The sequence below is a fragment of the Erythrolamprus reginae genome, chromosome 1, assembly GCF_031021105.1.
Source record: "Erythrolamprus reginae isolate rEryReg1 chromosome 1, rEryReg1.hap1, whole genome shotgun sequence".
NCBI classification, from domain to species: domain Eukaryota; kingdom Metazoa; phylum Chordata; class Lepidosauria; order Squamata; family Dipsadidae; genus Erythrolamprus; species Erythrolamprus reginae.
This window is the reverse complement of record NC_091950.1, coordinates 160297021-160317490: the sequence shown is the minus strand read 5'-3', so window position 1 is coordinate 160317490 and position 20470 is coordinate 160297021. Positions and strand designations below refer to the sequence as shown.

General features: G+C 45.6%; 1 protein-coding gene across 8 annotated transcripts in view; it reads right to left on the bottom strand.

Moving 5' to 3' along the window:
- The window catches only part of LOC139155638 (kalirin), a 292637-nt gene that overhangs the window by 85745 nt on the left and 186422 nt on the right, over positions 1-20470 (bottom strand). For 5 of the 8 annotated variants that reach the window (XM_070730921.1, XM_070730856.1, XM_070730878.1 and 2 more), the window contains 2 exons: positions 11581-11864; positions 9872-9976 (listed from right to left, as the gene is read on the bottom strand). In XM_070730921.1, the coding sequence (XP_070587022.1) occupies positions 9872-9976; positions 11581-11864 (389 nt within the window). The remainder of the gene's footprint in view (positions 1-9871; positions 9977-11580; positions 11865-20470) is intronic. The other 3 variants (XM_070730858.1, XM_070730887.1, XM_070730913.1) reach the window with 1 other exon arrangement.

Sequence of the window (20470 nt, the reverse complement as noted above, 5' to 3'; positions counted from 1 at the left end):
CACACCAGTGCATTTTATACCCCCCAAAATATGGTACTTTTTAAATGGAATCCAGAAGAATTAACTCTTACAAATAATAGAGCTGTGCAAGCTTCAAAAGTTATTCATAAATACTGTAGATCATGTACAAGCTGATTATTACTAGTCATTAGAGAAGCCCATATTTTTTCAGATTTCTATGTCAACCAGAGTCACAGTATCGAAAATTCTTGCTCCAAACAGTTTTCAAAGTGAGTACAATCCTAATGGTTAAAATATATTTAAGGGATGCAGAGTTGCTGACAAATCTCTTTTTTCTTGGGAAAGTAAGGACTTGAAATTTATTTTAATTATTTGGCTGTATACAACAACCGTGCAGAGTCTCCATTTGTTTTCACTATAGTTCATTCAATAAGCATTGTGACTGAATTCAAATGGTACAGTAAACCATATACCCCCCAACATATGGTACTTTTTAAATGGAATCAGTGATTGAACAAAACTTATTATATTATGACTTTACATGATGCACGGACTCAGACATGTAATCCTTCCAAGTCAAGAAAAATCCACAAAATAGGCGTTGATTGCTTACCTGAACGCCTCTTCTCGTACGGTGAGCGGGTACAGCAGTCACATGGGTTGCTCATGTCCAATCCGGTGGAACTGAGCCTAGTATTAAAAAAGCTTGCCGGATCCGCCCCTTCCCCAGAATTCGCGAATCCATAGACTAGGCTCAGTTGTGAAGCTCTGTAGTGTTCAACTCTCATTGTTAGAGGAAGAAAGATATAGAAAGGTAAAGAAGACACATACAAGGGCGGGAAGTGACTGCTGTACCCGCTCACCGTACGAGAAGAGGCGTTCAGGTAAGCAATCAACGCCTATTCTCCGTACTGAAGGAGCGGGTCCAGCAGTCACATGGGACATACCCAATAGATGGTCCCTAGGGTGGGATTAGCTTGCTATCGTGTGAGATAACGGATTGGAGTACCCTTCTGCCGAAGGCAGCGTCCGCTGAAGCGTAAGAATCAATTTTGTAGTGCCTGATGAAGGAATTTGGCGAGGCCCAAGTGGCTGCTTTGCAGACCTCCTCCAACGGGGCTTGAGTCGCCCAAGCGGCCGAGGTGGCTGCGCTCCTGGTGGAATGCGCTGTGATGTTCCTTGGAACTGAGAGGGAGGCCGACTCATAGGCCTTAGATATAGTCCCTCTGATCCAACGGCCTATTACTGTTGAAGACACTTTGGCCCCCATGACTCTGGGATGATAGGCTACAAAAAGTGCTTCTGACCTCCGAAAGGGTCCTGTGCGTTGGATATATATTCTCAGCGCTCTGGTGAGATCCAGGGTGTGCCATCTAATTGCCAAGGGATGGTCTCGTTGGAGGCAGAAGGAAGGTAGGACAATATCCTGGGATCTGTGGAACATGGAACTGACCTTGGGTAAGAAGGTGGGGTCCAGTCGCAAGACTACCTTGTCCTGATGGAATTGACAAAGGTCCTGCCTAATTGAGAGGGCAGCCAGCTCCGAAATGCGTCGGGCAGAGGTAATAGCCACCAGGAATGCTACCTTAAAGGATAGGTACCTGAGGGACGCCGATTTTAGGGGTTCGTATGGTGCCTGCGTGAGGGAATGGAGAACCCGTGGCAAATCCCAGGAAGGATACCTGTGGACCTTGGAAGGTCTGAGGTTGGCTATGCCCTTGAGGAATTCCTGAACTTCAGGGAAGGATCGGAGAGGCTGTCTGCGGGGACCCCCTAGGACAGATGAAATGGCTGCCAGATGACGCCGGAGGGTGCTGGTGGAAAGTCCTTTATGGAAGCCTTGCATAAGGAAGGAAATAATTCTGTGTATGGGGATGCACAGAGGGGAGAGACCTTCCTGTAGACACCACTGGTGAAACTTGGACCACGTGTGGTCGTAGATTCGATTGGTCGAACCCCTTCTGGCCTTTAAAATGACCTCCACTGAATCGGGGTCATGACCACGCAGTTCTAAATCTCTCCTGATAACAGCCAGGCGGTGAGGTGGAACCACTCCGGGTCTGGATGGAAAGAGGCCCCCTGCCGCAGCATATCCCCCGAAACGGGGAGTCGCCAAGGGTCCTGGACGGACAGCTGTTGGAGATCCGCGAACCAGGGCCGGCGGGGCCAATGAGGGGCGATTACGATTACTCGGGCCCTCTCGGTGAGGACCTTGTGAATCACGTCCGGGAGGATTGGAATTGGAGGAAATGCGTAGAGTAGGCCTGGAGGCCATGGACTCCGGAGGGCATTGATTGCTTCCGCTCCCGGGGATGGAAATCTGGAATAGAAGCGAGGGAGTTGGGCGTTCGCATTGGTCGCGAAGAGATCCAGAATTGGTAGGCCGAATCTGAGGGTGATTTGATGGAACAGGTCTTGATGGAGGTTCCACTCTCCTGGGTCTATCGTTGCTCGGGATAGCCAATCCGCCTGGACGTTGAGACTCCCCGAGATGTGATCGGCTAGGAGTGACTGGAGATGTTTTTCCGCCCAAAGGCCCAACTTGAGGGCCTCCCTCATGAGAGCCTTGGATCTCGTGCCCCCCTCTCTGCATATATGGCTTTTTGTGGCAATGTTGTCGGTGAGAATGAGAACGTGCCGGTTGGGAATGCGAGGAAGGAAATGCTTCAGAGCCAGGGAAACTGCTCTTAACTCTAGCCAATTGATTGGCCTGGAAGCTTCCTCCGGGGACCACGTGCCCTGGGCTATCATCCCCTGGGCGTGGGCGCCCCATCCCGATAGACTGGCATCTGTGGTGATGACAAATTGATCCGGGCACCTGAACGGGGATCCTCTGTCCATGGCCGGAGACTTCCACCACTTGAAGGATCTGCGAACACTCAGTGGGATGACAATGCGTCGATTTGAGTTGCTGTGCCCCGATCTCTGAAAAGGCAACAGGAGCCACTGGAGTTCCCTAGCATGAAGGCGAGCCCAGGGAATGATGCCTATGCATGACACCATCTTCCCCAAAAGGGAAGATAGAGTAACTATGGATACTGAAGAATTAGATAAAATGTTAGAAATTAACTCCACTATACTGAGTTTTCTCTCGGGAGAGAGAAAAACCTGGGAGGATTTTGAATCAATAATGGATCCCAGGTGAGAAAAGGATGTGGAAGGTTGGAGGTGACTTTTATCAAAGTTGATGGAAAATCCATGGTCCTGGAGGACTGACATGGTGACAGAAAGGTCTGTTTTCACTCTCTCTAGGGAGTTCCCATGAATCAAAATATCATCAAGATAACATAAAATGTGGATGGGAGACGCCCGGATATAGGCCGCCAGGGACCCCAAGAGCTTTGTAAAGACCCGAGGGGCCGAGGAAAGGCCAAATGGCATCGCCCTATACTGGAAATGCCTGCCTTGAAAGGAAAAACGTAAAAATTTTCTGTGGCAGTTGGCTATAGGAATGTGAAGGTAGGCCTCAGTGAGGTCTAAGGAGACCATGAAATCTCCCGAGTGAATGGCGGCCAAAATAGAAGACAAGGAGTGCATCTTAAACTTCCTATATTTGATGAATAGGTTTAGTTTCTTTAAATCCAAAATAGCTCTCCAACCTCCGGAGGACTTTGGAACCATAAATAGGATGGAATAAAAACCTAGGCCCTTCTGACCGGAAGGAACCGGTTGAATGGCTCTGATGGACAATAGATGAGAAATGGCCTCCTCCATACGGTTACAATCTGAGGATGACCTGGGAGAAGGGCAGGAAATAAAACGTTTAGGGGGAGGAGAAATAAATTCTAAAAGAAGGCCTGTTTGAACAGTGTCAATGACCCAAGGGTCCTTGGAGGTGAGACGCCAATTAGAGGCGAAATGAGCTAGGCGACCCCCTATGGGAATGGAGGTAAGATTACCATCTAGGTTTTTTTGAAGCCCTGTTAGAGGAAGCTCCCCTTTGGAAGCGAAACCCTCTACCCCTGGAGTTCCTACCTTGGGAACGAAAGCGGGGGGAATACTGACCTGGAGATCTCTGATAGGAAGCCGCTTGATCTTGCTGGCGCCCTGGGCGACGAAAGGACTGCGTTTTGGTAGCCTTTTTCGTGGTTGGACCCAAAACCTTCTTCTTGTCCGTGGTCTCCGTGAGGAGTGGATCCAGAAGATCACCGAAGAGCAGGTCGCGCTTTAAGGGGCCCTGGGATAACTGCCACTTTTGGCGAACTCCCGCTTGCCAAGGGCGAATCCATAGGAGTCTTCTTGCCGTTGTAGAAGCTGCAATAGACTTAGCAGAAAATCTAGTAGATTGCAAGGTGGCATCAGCCACGTACTGGGCAGCTGCAAAGACCTTGTTGAAGTCTTGTTGACCTCTCAAGTCATCGGGAGGAATGTGCTGTTGAAGTTGGCGAAGCCACAGCAGCATGGCTCTGGAGAAAAAGGAGGCCGCTGCAGAACTTTTAATGGCCCAGGAATCAGCGGTGAATCCTCTTTTGAGCATTTGCTCGATGCGCTTGTCCTCTGGGCGGAGGACTTCCTCCGCCTCGCCTGGCACAGCCGCTGCCGAGTGAAGAATCTTGACAGGTTCATCTGGTTTGGGAAAGGATAGAAGCTCTTCATAGGAAGAGGAAAGTTTATACAACTTTCTGTCCTTGGTGGAGGGATTAAGGCCAGAGGCTGGAAAATCCCACTGTTTGAGTAAGGCATCTTTAAACAATTTAGGCATAGGAATTACCTCGTTATCCTCCTGTTCCTCTGTGAAGTAAGGTAAATTCTCCTCCGGGGGATCAGTGGAAGTGGAGGCTTGTTTCTCCTGGGCCGCTAATCCCGTAGAAATTCTAGCTTTTAGGAGGAGAGATTTGAATAATTGAGAAGGAAATATAGTAATTGGAGGAGGGACCTTTATTTGGGATTCCTCATCATCTGATAAGCCCTGAAACGGGTCCTCATCCTCCTCTACATCCTCATATTCATCCTGGGAGGATTCTGAATCATCCTGAATAGGAGCTCTGACCGCTGGGGAAGAACCCAAGGGGCGGGAGGGACGAGAAGGAGGAAGAGGTAAGGGAAGCTCATTGATGGTGGAGAGTTTGGCATCAATGGCTTTGGACAACACAGCAAAAATAGATTGGAACTCAGGAGGTAAACTGGAAATATCAGCAGAAATGGCAGAAGAATCCCTAAAGGCCTGGGAGGATCCTGGCTGGGGGGAATCTTCAATAATATCTGGTTCCTCTGGACCTATGCCCCATAGGTTAGGTTGGGGTCTGTCTAGGTTTGGCTCATCCAGAGATAACACAGGGACCCCAGAAGGAGGCAGACTAGAGGCCTCTGGTGGGTCTTGACTACTGATTACTTGGGCCTGCACTTTCAAACGTTTTGCTGATTTGTCATGGATTTTTTGTAGGGCTAGGTCCCTTCTCTTCTCGGCCCTGGTGACCTTGGTCGAGGGGCGGGCCCCTGGAGAAGAGGAGGAAGAGGCCTGGGGGATACTAGTAATCTCATCGCCTGTAGGCCTGGCCTCTCTGGGACCTTTAGTTGTGCCTCTCTTGGGAAAAGTAGCCATAGTCTGACAATTAACAGAAGACAAGGCTGAGCCAATAACTGAATAATAAGGAGAAGAATTTCAAGGACTTCCCAAGAGGAATGGATCCTGCTTCGAGGCCTCGAAGCTGCTGAAACTTGAGGACAATCTGGGCAAACCCAGAGTTCGTGCCCCCAAATCCAGCGGGGCCAGCCTCCCTAAACTTTATAATTAAGTAAACCAAGGCACTCTGGTTGGAGGCTTAGCCGGTGGAGAATTTAGCCTGGGACCCCCAAGGCCCGCTCCGGGATCCACGCGGTGGACTGAGGCCTACGCGGCTGGCAGGAGGCCAACACGAGAGGCCTAGATTTAAAAAAGGGCGCGAAGGCCTTCGCGCCGAAAAAATCGCTCCGTAGAATTTCTTAAAGGGAAAAGCGATTGACTAAGTCCAGGAGACTGGAAGGCGTCTCACTCCGCAGGAGGTATTTCTTAAGCCCTTAAATATTTGTATACAATAAATAATCAATAATTCAATAGATAAATACTTGCACCAGGACCTCCAGGCCAAGGGATTAGAAGAATCCACAAGCGGCCGCAGGAATCGTAACCGGCAAAACCGCCGGGGGAAAACGAAACCGCAACTTCTCCCAAGGAAAAAAGCCGAGCCGCTTTTTTTTCTTTTTTTCTTTTAAACGGCTGGCGCAATTAGTGCAAGTAAATAAATAAAGACAATAAATCTTACTACTTTTTGAAGGAAAGATCGAAGGGAAGGTGTTAGAATGTTGAACGAGCTATCACAATACAACCGCAGGATATGCGAACTGAGCGAATTCTGGGGAAGGGGCGGATCCGGCAAGCTTTTTTAATACTAGGCTCAGTTCCACCGGATTGGACATGAGCAACCCATGTGACTGCTGGACCCGCTCCTTCAGTACGGAGAATCGATTATTCTTCAGTCTTCTAATCAGAAAGACAGTCAATACTGCTCTATTGGTTCCCCCCACCCCCAAAGTTATGCAATGTGTCTAGATTATAAATGAAGCACTCCAATCCATGAAAATACAAATTTCAGACATGAAAGCATTTGTGGTGTTAAGTACCACAGAAATATTTTTATTTGTTGCAATCGAAAGAGTTGTAGGAAGCCGAAAACAATATTGGAAAGTTGTACTCAAGAGCAAGGGGCAGTTATATCATTCTCTGTAGAACGTTCTATCAAAATGACCTTCTCAAAAAGTTTATTGTTCCAAATAATGACATGGTTATTATGGGGAGCGAGGATAAGAAATTAGCCTTCAGGAGAGAAAATATTACATAGTTCTGCTGCTGTTTCTTGCATATCTATGGTGAATTCTGAGCGAATAACTTACTTTTGGATTTGTTAGAAAAGTTGCTGAGGAATTATTATCTTACTTCTAACAATGCAGGATGCCTCGTGAATTACTAGGTAAAGAATAACTAAAAATGTTATATATGAAAAATGGACCATTCTGACATATTAATAAAAAAGATGCTCAAGAGAAGAATAAGACAGACTTCTGCCGGTTGACAATCAATTCTAGATAATTGAAGTAAAAGAAAATTAATGACTAGAAGATACGAGTAATATACAAAAAGAGAATTGTGGAATCAAATTCTTACATTATATGGCTTCAAACATGTTAGAGATGATGAGAGATGTTGTTCAAGACCATTTGAAGATCTAATTGCTACAAAATAATGGTTATCAGCTACTTTTCTTTGGATCCAAAGAGATTCACCAAAAGTTTAAGAATTCCCACTGACAAGGTCAATAGGAGAAAATATGCTCTCCTGAAGCAATCCTTTCCTTGTTTTGTTGTTTACTCTGTTTATGGAAGAAGATGCTAATAAAATAATGCCCAAAGTGAACTCAACATTTTTCTTGTAATAGAATTCAGGAGTGTTTAGTGTATCCAGAATTTTCTTGGTCGGCGACTGAACTTGAATAAACCATAAAGGTCTGACTGCTAAGAAGTCCAAAAGTCCATTTTTTTAAAAAAACCCACATCATTTAATACCCATAAAAAGTATGAATGTAACCCTCCCCCCCTCAAGCTACAAATGTAGGCAGGTTAAGTTATAAAGACAAGCAGGAAATGGGCATCAAAACAGAAATATAGAGGTGAAACTCAAATAATTAGAACATCATGCAAAAGTTCACTTATTTCAGTAATTCAACTTAAAAGGTAAAATGTAATAATGAGACTCATTTCATGCAAGGCAAGATAGTTCAAGCCGTGGTTTGTCATAATTATGATGATTATGGGATACAGCTCATGAAAACTCCAAATCCACCATCTCAGAAAATTAGAATATTACATATGATCAATAAAACAGAAGTGTACATAGTACGATATTGGACCTCTGAAAAGTATAAGCATGTATATTTACTCAGTGCTTGGTTTGGGCCCCATTTGCAACAATTACTGCTTCAATGCAGCATGGCATGGAAGCTACTAGCCTACTGAGGTGTTACGGAAGACCAGGATGCTTCAATAGTGGCCTTCAGCTCTTCTGCATTGTTCGGTCTCATGTCTGTCATCTTTCTCTTGGCAATACCCCATAGATTCTCTATGGGGTTCAGGTCAGGCAAGTTTGCTGGCCAATCAACCTCAATAATTCCATAGTCATTGAGCCACGTTTTGGCAGTGTGGGCAGGTGCAAAGTCATATTGGAAAATTAAAGTCAGCATCCCCATACATAAACATAGTATGGAGGAAGAATGGAGTGGCACATACTGCCAGATGCTTGAAGTCCAGTGTGAAGTTCCCACCGTCTGTGTTGATTATGACAAATCATGGCTTGAACTATCTTGCTTTGCATGTAATGAGTTTCTCTCATATATTTCATTTCACCTTTGAAGTTGCAGTGATCCCTCGATTAGCGCGGGGGTTACGTTCCAAGACCTCCCGCGCTAATCGATTTTCCGTGTTATAGTGGTGCGGAAGTAAAAACACCATCTGCGCATGCGCGCCCTTTTTTTTCCATGGCCGCACATGCGCAGATGGTGGAATTTGCGTGTGGGCAGCGGGGAAGACACAGGGAAGGTTCCTTTGGCCGCCCAACAGCTGATCTGCTCCGCAGCGCGGAAGCAGCGAGGAGCTGAAGATGGAGTTTCCCCGTTGCCCAGGCAAAGGGGAAACCCCATCTTCGGCTCCTCGCTGCTGCCGCGCTGCGGAGCAGATCAGCTGTTGGGCGGCCAAAGGAACCTTCCCTGGGTCTTCCTGCTGCCCAGGCAAAGGGGAAACCCCAAGAGAGCCAAAAGAGCACCGGGCCGGTTGGTTCCCAACCAAAAGAGTTTACCCCGATTGTCCTCGGTGGGGGGAAACAGCGTGTCGCCAGGCTCCCCATCTTCAAGAGAGGCGCGACGGCTAGCCAGGATCCACGCAGGGGAGAAAAGGCGCGCGCTCCCAGCCGCTGCGCCCCGCTTGGAGAGCAGCGGTGAGCAGAGCACAGAAGACGACGAGGCTTTCGAGGGCTCCAAGGCGGGCGGCGGCGCGTCCTTCGAGCACGCCGGCAGCGACCCCAAGCTGAAGGCGGCCACCACACACACACATGCCGCCGCCGCCATCCACCCCGCCGGGTTCCCCGCTTGCTACCTCTTCGCCTTCTCCCGCCTCCGAGGCCGACCAGCCCAAGCCGCAACAGACACACACACACACATACACGCACTCCCTCTCTCGCGCTCACACAGACGCACTCAGACAGAAAAGAAAAAAAAATCCCCAAAAGAGAGGGACAAGAGGCAGGCACAAAGCGGGGGCACAAGGGGAGCTGCCCGGCAGAGGTTGCTTTTTTTCTTCTCGTGGGCAAATGGAGGGGGGGAGAGAGAAGGAAATAGAGAGAAGGAAAGAAAGAGATGAGAGAGGGAGGAAGAGAGTGTGAGAGAGGAAGAAAGAGAGAGAGAAATGATAGAAAAAAGGGGAGAAAAAAAGAGAAATGAGAAAATGATTGAAGCAGAGAATGACAGGAAAGAAAGAGAAAGAGACAGAGAAGTGACTCTTGGTGATGACGTATGACGTCATCGGGTGGGAAAAACCGTGGTATAGCAAAAAAAAACCGTGGAGTATTTTTTAATTAATATTTTTTGAAAAACCGTGTTGTAGCGTTTCGCACTAATCGAGACCGTGCTAATCGAGGGATCACTGTACTGAAATAAATGAACCTTTGCATGATATTCTAATTTTTTTAAGTTTTACCTGTACTGTATAACTTAAGAGTTTGAAAGTAAATGGTTCAGTTCCAGTTCATGTTTTTTTCTAGTAAAACATGAACAAATAAAATATACCCCATATAGTAAACTTGATGCTTCAGATCTTAATGGAGTTGTCCCCCACTCTTTCTTTTTAATGACGTTATCCCAAGGATAAATGTAGGTTAGAGCCTTACCATCTCATCTTGTGTAGGATCATTATCAAAAATCTTCATTGGAGGAGGAAGTGGTGTATGAGATTCTTCATCTGGTTCATCTTCGCCCCAACCTTTCTTGCTCTTCTGAAAGCAAGACAATCGTGTTTACAAAAATGCAAACAAGTTAAAGGAAAAAATCTGTCCAAATATCAGAACAAGGATGGAATGCCCCCCCCCCAAGAAAATGAAATCAGTTTTGTTTCATTATATCATAATCAATTTGAATTCAGTATACTAAAATCAAATAAATGAATAAATTCCTGCTTCTCCCTGACTCAGGCATCTCCCCTACAGTCTTCTTGAGGATTGGAAGAATACTGTGGGACATTTGGATTGTCCCATAGTATTCTCCCAATTAGGATTGGGAGTTAGGATTGGGAGAATACTGTGAGACATTGAGGGTAGGGCAAGAAGCAATGGATGGAAACTAATTTCCTGACAGTTGGAACAATTGATCAGTGGAACAGATTGCTTCTAGAAGTTGTGAATGCTCCAACACTGGAAGTTTTTAAGAAGAGATTGGAGAACCATTTGTGTGAAGTAGTGTACAGTTTCATGCATAAACAGGGGGTTGGACTAGAAGACCTCCAAGGTCCATTTTAACTCTGTTATTCTGTTCTGTTATAATGATGGAAACGTTAGGGATAGCAGGGGGAAAAAACCCCACACTGTTCTGCCACCTTCCTGCTATAACAGGACTATGAAACTCACAACCCACAGGTCAAATGCATCATGCACTGGCCCCGTCCATAGCCGGTTTAGTGAAGAGGGAAAAGTCACAATACATCATGCGACACCACTGTGACGACATGAGTTTAACACCCCTATTTTATAAGAATCTCCTATTTGCAGAACATTAAGTCTCAAGTCACCCCATAAAATGGAGCCAAAATGTATTATAAGGCAATAGTGTATGTGAGAATGAATTTTCATATACTTCCATCGTATAAGGATTGCTTCATTCAGGGGATCCCCACCCCACATACCCAGTGATATGCTTAAAACGGAGAAAAAAACACACCACTTCGAAAATCACTACCCATGCAGTGTTCCTGCCACATTAGTAAAACAGGGCTAACCCCACAGGAGGGTGGGGCTGTAGCTGTTCAAGGCTGCTTTGAAAGAGGTAGGGCGAGAAGGGTAGGTGTTGGGAAGCTGCTGCTTCTCCTTTATAACAAGACTCCTTACCTCCTGGAGATAAGAAAAAGAACAATGCAGGGGTCACTGGTAGCAAAAGCAACCTTGTGAAACATTTTCCAGAAAATTATTATTCCTACTTCAGCATAACCCAAAAAGATAGAATGCTGGCTGCTGGAGAGGTCCCATGCTTTCCAGCAGTGTAAAGCAGAAGTGGGAATGGAGTTGTAGACCCCAATGCAGCCATCCAACTGGCTGCATTTCAGGTCACTCAAATCCTTGAGACTCCTCCTCTACCCAAGCCAGAATGTTCACATAATCATTTCAGAAGGAAAACATTGCTCCCCTATTGGACCACTCGCTTCAGATTCTTAACTATGCCTGGTAGGTAAAGTTGGCACAGGGACAAAAAGGGTGTGTGGATGTAGTCTAGATTAGACCCATCAATCATGTCTATTAATCAGCTATTGAAAAGCAGAATGGCAGAAATGAAAACGTCAGGCTCCAGTTATTATTCTTGCAAAAGTAATAATGACAAAGGGTACTTGTACCTCATCGGCACTGTCTCCCTGAGGTGTGGTTTCATCTCCAGGTTTGGGGGATCCTAGGTCAAAGCTCTTCCTCCCTTCACGTACTTTCTTCTGTTTTTTGATGTTGCTGTCAGCCTTACCACTGTTCAGTCTACGTACAGGGCTCGTCAGCCATTTTTTCAGGGTGTTGGTTGAACGCTTTGGACCAGGAGAGCTCTGGATGGAATTAAGGGACGTGTGGGGCTGTAAGTTAGCCACAGAATCAGATTTTGCTCCATTTTCATTGGAGGAGGTGGAATAGGCATCTGCCAGAACAAGAAAACAAGGATGCTAAGCAACAGTCGTCTTAAGCTTGATAAACCACTCTGAAAATAGTGCCTGAAAATAGCTGACAAGGGTTAAAATTAGAAGAGTACATGCTACCCAGATCTGAATTCAATGTACTTACTTCATTTCCCATTTTTATACATGACTCCCCTCCCTCTCATGCTTTTCTGTTCTTTACTTGAAAAACAAATGTTTATTGTCTGATACACTTGGCACCAATACATTCAGAAAAGAAGTTTTCTACAGGGGAACTATGGAGACTTCTTAAGTTCAAAGTGTAAGTACAGTGGTACCTCAAGATACGAACCCCTCATCTTACGAACAACTCGTGATACGAACCTGGGGTTCAGAAAAATTTTGCCTCTTCTTACGAACTTTTTTCGAGTTACAAACCGGCGTTCGGAGACTGCTGGGAAGCCGCGCGGCTGTTTTAAAAGGTGACAGCTGGTCGGCGGGGCTTCCCAGAAGCCTCACGAACGCCGGTTCGTAACTTGAACAAAGTTCGTAAGAAGAGGCAAAAATTTTCTGAACCCTGGGTTCGGTTCGGGAGGTTGCTGGGAAGCCCCCCAGCCCGGCTGTCACCTTTTAAAACAGCCGTGCCGCTTCCCAGCTGTCTCCCGAAGCCGAACGCGGAAGTTCAGCTTTGGCGTTCGGCTTCAGGAGACAGCTGGGAAGCGGCGCGGCTCTTTTAAAAGGTCACAGCCGGCCTGGGGGGCTTACCAGCACCCCCCCGAACCCCAAACCTGGGTTCGGGGGGGTGCTGGGAAGCCCCCCAGGCCAGCTGCAACCTTTTAAAACAGCCGCGCCGCTTCCCATCTGTCTCCTGAAGCTGAACGCCGAAGCCGAACTTCCGCGTTCGGCTTCGGGAGACAGCTGGGAAGCGGCGCGACTCTTTTAAAAGGTCGCAGCCGGCCTGGGGGGCTTCCCAGCACCCCCCGAACCCCGAACCCGGGTTCGGGGGGGTGCTGGGAAGCCCCCCAGGCCGGCTGTCACCTTTTAAAACAGCCGCGCGGCTTCCCAGCAGTCGCCGAAAGCCGTTTTTTTTGCGGGGGTTTTTTTGGTTGCACGGATTAATTGACTTTACATTGTTTCCTATGGGAAACAATGTTTCGTCTTACGAACCTTTCGTCTTACGGACCTCCTCCTTGCACCAATTAAGTTCGTATCATGAGGTATTACTGTACTTTCCCTGCCCAAAGAAAGAAAAGCTAGTTTGCTTGTAATTTTGCTATAGGAATTTCGGTTTTTCTGCAAAAACAAAAGTCATCTAGGGCTGATGCAACTATAAGAGTAACTGATTCTAGCTACTGTATTTTCCTACCACTGTTATTTTCATCCACACAAATCAGCATTAAAACTGGCAAAAGATAAGCAGCTGCTGAAAAAGGGTTCCACTATGTTATCTTCCGTTTGATAAACCTCAAACTTTTTTCCGCTTACAAATTTCACATGACTTAGAAGGGGTAGGAACAGAAGAATCCAAACTATTATCAAACCACAGTTCTAAGATTGCGTAGGTTTCACTCCAAAGATAATTTTATTTACTTTGTTTTTTCTCCTACAATTTTTACAGAAAGACCTTTCATCTGTTGTATGCTCTACAGGGGATCCCTCCCTAAAAGAAGTGTTATGCTTTGGAAAAGTTTCAGCTATGGTATTCTTTGCGAGGCCACTTCGAACAGCTGGTTAAAACTAGCACTTACTGAATTAGCTTATTAAACACCAAAATAAATGCCAACATCTGAATGCCTGGCAAGCTGCTGAATTGGCACTTCTGTACAATAGAACTTTGTTCATCAGGATAGGAGGCCTGCTGTAAATCAAGCAAGACTTGGAATTTGGAGAATAGTTTTTATTTGTCTCAGTCTCCAGTTCTAGCAAGAAACAGTATAATTGAATGCTATCAGTATAATTTCATTATTTAATGCTCCTGAATAAAACTATTGCCTACTTTGGTTTCACAGCAAACTATACATTTAGCTACATATTACTCTGTCATGTAATTACCAACAGGATCTTCTGAAAATATGATTGAAAGAAAAGTTCTTTATAGCTACTTATTTCTACTTTATAAGGTATTTAAGGAACAAAAGGTGTTTTTTTTAAAAAAGTTGAATTTACTGATATTTTCTCAGATTGATTTCCTTTTAGCACATAAAACGTGAGGTATACTCTGGAAAGGCTTACATGTCTAACATAACCTTCCACACAGCAAAAAAGAAATATGAGGAAAAGTGGAAAATGCTATGGTTTCAGTGACGGAAATTAATTTTATTCTATATGATTTCTACAGATATTATATATGAAACCCTTGGAACTCAATGTTAAACAATGACATTCTATGCAGTGTTCTGAAAAATGGGAGTAAAGTGGGAGTAAAATAGCTACACACAAATATATTTGTTGAACAACATTAGCTGATTTGCACATTGTATTTTTATTCTGTTTTCACTTCATTCGCATGAAGATACTTTCAGAAACGTTAAAAAGCCCAAAGAATCTGATTCTGTTTTTGTAGCCATAAATAAATATGAATTTAAATGATACTACTATGCCTTAAAAATACTAGTTGGAACTTAAATAGTAGCAGCATTTTATATCCCAGGGTTCTAAGCCCTCCAAATTTCCATTTGAGCAGACTTCCTCTCAAATAGGCAAATCAAAAACACATTTCAGAATAAAAAAGAACAGTATTTGCGATGTTAGGAAATTCAGTCTTCAAAATAAAGAAACCCAAAGTCTACATTAGGATGCAGATAGTATCTGACCCACAAGCACAATGACAATGAAAAATGTGTCTTATGACCAATCCTCAGACTTACCGTTTATTGCAATATTTCTAGAGTCATTTGTTCGAAATTCAGGCACCTAGCCTGTATTTATGGTAGAGGATCATGTGACCACCATTTGCAACCTTAATAGCCAACTAAGAAAGTCAATGGGAAGCAAGTTTCACTTAATAAATGTTCTGTCTGGGTCCCTCCAGAAGCAAACAGCAACCCAAAAAGAGAATCCAGACACACTGGTAAAAAGCAAAGGCAGTTTATAGAATTCAAAGCAAACACAAGTAACAGAAAATGTCCTTACAAAAAGGAACACGCTGAAACTTCAAAGATGTTTCATGAAGGCCGTGAAGTAAAACAGGATTCTTGCTGTCAAAAACAACGCTGGAGATAACAAACATACACCTCCCCCAAGTCTTCCAGTCTTCTAGGCCACGAGCCAAGATCAGAGACGCCGAGAAGCAAAGCAGGGTCACAGAACTTTCAGTTGATAACGCTCCACATGGCTTCAAGGGCTGGCCTGCCTTTTAAACCCTGCTGAGGAGAACCACACCCAAACCCAGCTGTTGCCAATTCAGTGATGCCAATACCTTTCTAATTGGTCCCGCCTCTGAGCTGCACGTCGCTGTCTCATGTCAATTATAGCCTCTGCTTCCTCATCCAATGAGGCCAGGCTACTGGCTGGGGAGAGGCCCCCCCCCGGGGCTCTCAGGCTGCTCCCCCTCATCCTCTTCCTGACTTTCCTCTCCCCCGTCTGCCTGGTCCTCCCCCTCCTGTTCACTGTCCTCCTCCTCCGGGCCTGGATCCAGCAGAGACGCAGCCGGTCCCTGAGGAGCCTCAGGCTGAATCACAACAATAACCGAGTGATTAATTTAACAACTGCAATAATCACTTAACAACCATGACCGCTGGGCGAGATCATCCAAGGACATGGGGTGAGGTATCATCAATATGCGGATGATACCCAGCTTTACATCTCCACCCCATGCCCAGTCAACGAAGCGGTGGAAGTGATGTGCCGGTGCCTGGAGGCTGTTGGGGCCTGGATGGGTGTCAACAGACTCAAGCTCAACCCGGATAAGACGGAGTGGCTGTGGGTTCTGCCTCCCAAGGACAATCCCATCTGTCCGTCCATCACCCTGGGGGGGGAATTATTGACCCCCTCAGAGAGGGTCCGCAACTTGGGCGTCCTCCTCGATCCACAGCTCACATTAGAACAACATCTTTCAGCTGTGGCGAGGGGGGCGTTTGCCCAGGTTCGCCTGGTGCACCAGTTGCGGCCCTATCTGGACCGGGACTCATTGCTCACAGTCACTCATGCCCTCATCACCTCGAGGTTCGACTACTGTAATGCTCTCTACATGGGGCTACCTTTGAAAAGTGTTCGGAAACTTCAGATCGTGCAAAATGCAGCTGCGAGAGCAGTCATGGGCCTACCTAGGTATGCCCATGTTTCACCATCACTCCGCAGTCTGCATTGGTTGCCGATCAATTTCCGGTCACAATTCAAAGTGTTGGTTATGACCTTTAAAGCCCTTCATGGCATCGGACCAGAATATCTCCGAGACCGCCTCCTGCCGCACGAATCCCAGCGACCGATTAGGTCCCACAGAGTGGGCCTTCTCCGGGTCCCGTCAACTAAACAATGTCGGTTGGCGGGCCCCAGGGGAAGAGCCTTCTCTGTGGCGGCCCCGGCCCTCTGGAACCAACTCCCCCCAGAGATTAGAACTGCCCCTACTCTTCCTGCCTTCCGTAAACTCCTGAAAACCCACCTTTGCCGTCAGGCATGGGGGAACTGAAACATCTCCCCCTGGGCATGTTTAATTTATGCATGGTATGTCTGTGTGTGTGACTGTTAGCATTTGGGGTTTTTTAAATATTTAAATATTTTAAATTTGTCTGATTGCTTATGATTTGTTTTTACATGTTGTGAGCCGCCCCGAGTCTTCGGAGAGGGGCGGCATACAAATCTAAGTAATAAAATAAATAAAATAAATAAATGACAAAAAGGTTATACAATTGGGTATAATTCAATTAACAATTGAATTATATTAACAATTGAATCCTTCTTTAGGGACAGAAAGTCTGGTGCCAATTATGGTCATCAATCAAGGACTACCTATACAGAGAGTTTCAAGGTGGAGGCTAAATATTAATATATTTTTTGTTTATGCACACCATACTAAGGCCAGGATGATAAATTTTTGCAACTGAGAAAGTAAGCAAAATCCAACAGGCCGCCAATGACTTTGCTCTCGGATCCAGATAGCAGCTGATACAGGTAACATAAAGGGGATGCATGATGGCATCAAGCAGGCCTTAGGACCAACACAGAAGAAATCTGCCCCTTTGAAGTCTGCTACAGTTGAGGTTATCCAGGACGGTATGGTGAACTAGTGCAGGAAAAGAGCCATAGAAGGAGACCACAGCTGTGATATAAGGATATCTGTAAGAAGAATTTGAAGGCCTTGGGAATGGACGTTAACAGCAGGGAAACCTCTGATCATTTAGCGTGGAGGCTAAAGACGTAGCATGGCCTTCTCCATTTCGAGGAGACATTTGTTCGGCAGGCTGAGGCAAAGAGGCAATCCCGGAACCAGCAAAGTTTGGGGCCAGGCAGAGAGACAGAATGGATCTGCGCTAAGTGTGGAAGGGATTGCCACTCTCGGATTGGCCTTTTTAGCCACACAAGATGCTGTTCTAGGAACTCTTTCCACAGCACAATACCATAGTCTTTCAAGACTGAAAGTTGCCAATGCAAAATTAAAGCTTTTTATAATATAAACTATGTGTTGAGACACTTTAATCTGGAATAGTTGCATTACATAATATTTAAGAACTTTGATGAAATAATTTATGTGAGATAAGCACATTAAGAACACTTCAGAAAATTCATACCAGGGAGCATCTAAAATGACAAGATTAAGTAAGGTTAGACATTTTTTGTGCATTAATAGCTCTGGTTATTTCTATTAACAACGGAGATTTCATATCCTGGGTAAGAAAATATTTCATTTCCAGTGAATTTAATGCAAGACACTCGTTTTTTTCGTCCCAAGGTACCACTCCTCTTGCTGCGTAGAAAGAAGGAACACTCTAAGGTCAAAGAGGCTGACCAGAGCATTGGGGTTGTGTTTGACTTGGGGGGGGGCAGGTGTGTGTGTAACCAGCCTAATATCACTAATGTCCGGGGTGCCTGTGGTTGTCTGAGCACTCTGCCAGTGAAAACGGGCTCCGGAGGTCTGTTTTCGGCTGTGACAGTCTCCTGCAAACCTCTGCTAGAGGCAGAGGCACCACAGGTCTGTCCTTTGTTGTTTCCAGGGTGGACCCACAGGCCTGATGTAAGCACCCCTTGGGCAGGATCCAGCCCCCAGGCCTTGATTTTGACACCCTAACCTAGAGTCTAAGACAGTGATGGCGAACCTGTGGCACCCGGAGCCATATCTGCTGGCACACAAGCCGTTGCCCTAGCTCAGCTCCAACATGCATGTGTGCACTGGCCAGCTGATTTTCAGCTTGCATGGAGGCTCTGGGAGAATAGTTTTGACTTCTGGAGGGCCTCTAGGGAGATGGGAGAGGGCATTTTTCCCCTCCCCAGGCTCCAGGGAAGCCTTTGGAGCCTGGGGAGGGTGAAATACGGGCTTACTGGGCCCACCATAAGTTGGGAAACTGGCTGTTTCTGGCCGCCAGAAAGTCTCCAGGGGGACAGGGGATGCAATTTTTGCCCTCCCCAGGCACTGAATTATGCATGTGGGCACTCAGGCACAGTAGTGTGTGTGCACGCACTTTTGGCACCAGAGGGGAAAAAGGTTCACCATCACTGGTCTAAGATTACTGTTCGAAAAATCAATTAAACTGATCTTTAATGCTGAAATTCTCATAACAAGAGGATTTCTGATTCCAATACTACTACTACTACTGCTACTACTACTACTACTACTAATAATAATCGACATCGCAATCCCAGGGGATAGCAGAATTGAGGAGAAGCAGCTAGAGAAATTAGTGAAATACGAAGATCTAAAAATCGAGCGGCAACGACTCTGGCATAAGCCAGTGAAAGTGGTCTCAGTGGTACTTGGCACGCTAGGCGCAGTGCCAAAGGATCTCAGCAGACATTTGAAAACCATCAGAATTGACAAAATCTCCATCTGTCAATTGCAAAAGGCCACTTTACTGGGATCAACAAACATAATTCACCGCTACATCACGCAGTCCTAGGTGCTTGGGAAGCGCCCAACTGGTGATGAAATACGAAATCCAGCATAGTGATCTTGTTTGCTGTGCTGTACTGACATAATAATAATAAGAATTAAATTATTATTATTCCTGATTCCAAAGGAACTTAAATACCTTCAAAGAGGCTCTACCACTCAAAAGCAGGATGGACATATTTTTCCAGGCCAAAATTGAAATACCAGTAAATGAATTTGTATATGTGTGTGTGTAGACACACACACACACTTCCTACTTAGTAAACTATATTGCAGCTTTTAAATATATAAGATACAGGTTCCAGTGAACTCTCAGCATTCAAAAATTTAAAATAAAAGCTAGTAAGGGACAATATTTGTAGCTCAAGGTTGACATGAAGGGTCCTTGGTATTCATGAGCACTGATGAGCAATCTTAGAGAGCACCAAGGACCCATCTTAAAAATAAGAGCCAGCTCTCCCATCAATTTAGCATATCCTTCCCAAAATACAGAACAAGCTGATAGGAATAAAAAGAATTCCTGTCCTTAATTACTGAGGCATAGTTATGCTCCAGTGGAGATTCCAGCAGCCTTTGAAGGGGGTTGTTCTGAGGTTATGCTCGAGCTCCATGGCTTAACAAAGAGCTCTAACAGAATTCTGGAAAGATATGAAAAGGAATGGAAAAAGCCCAAAATACTGTGAAACAACACAGCATGGAGGAAAGACACAGATGGCACATCTGCCATCAATAAACAGCAGCAAAATTACAGATGGGGGGGGGCAGGGTCAAAAGCAAGCAAGTACAGCACAGCAGCAGAAAGGGGTGTAAACAATGAAGTTGTCTTGGTCTGAATTGGGTTTGCCGAACAATATTTTTGAAGATAATTTCATGTGTAAGTAGACCTGCTTCAGACATCGTGGTTACCCATAGTTTGTTGAATGAAACATTGGCTGCATCATGCTTACCCATAGAGAAACAAACCATGTTTTGACTGTGTTGTGGTTAGCTCTGGCCCAGCTCCTGCCCCAAGGACTGTGGATGTGGGGGAGACATCCACATGCTGCAGGCCTGTTTTGCCCCCCCCCCCCGTGGAATCTGATGATGAAGGCTCCTCTGACCAAGAAGACATGAGTGACAGGGAGGAGGAGAGTGTGGCAGACAGCTCAGAAGGAGATCAATTATCTAGCTCCTCCTTGGATTCAGAACAAGAGTTAATGATATAGCCACACATGCGAAGAGCGATGCATAAGCAACAACAACTGAGAGATTATTATCAAAGAAAATGAGGCCACCTGTGGTTGGGTGGGGCTGTGGTAATTAGTGAGGCTGCTATAAATAGCAGCGTGTGGGTTTGGCCATTGTGGAGGATTATCTGATCGTTGTGTTTCGTGACTGCTTTGCTGACTTTGACTTTTTGTGTGCTGATTTTTCCCCTCTTTGAAACTAAACCAGAGCAAAGTGTGTTTCACTTTGTGAAAGAAGAAGGACTGTGAATTGCCTCACAGCTGCAAGCTAAGTATCACAGAACTGATAAGGGACTTGTACAAATTACCAGTTTGGTTGGAGACGAGTGCTCTTTGCTATACCAAAAGAGGGCTTAGTTTA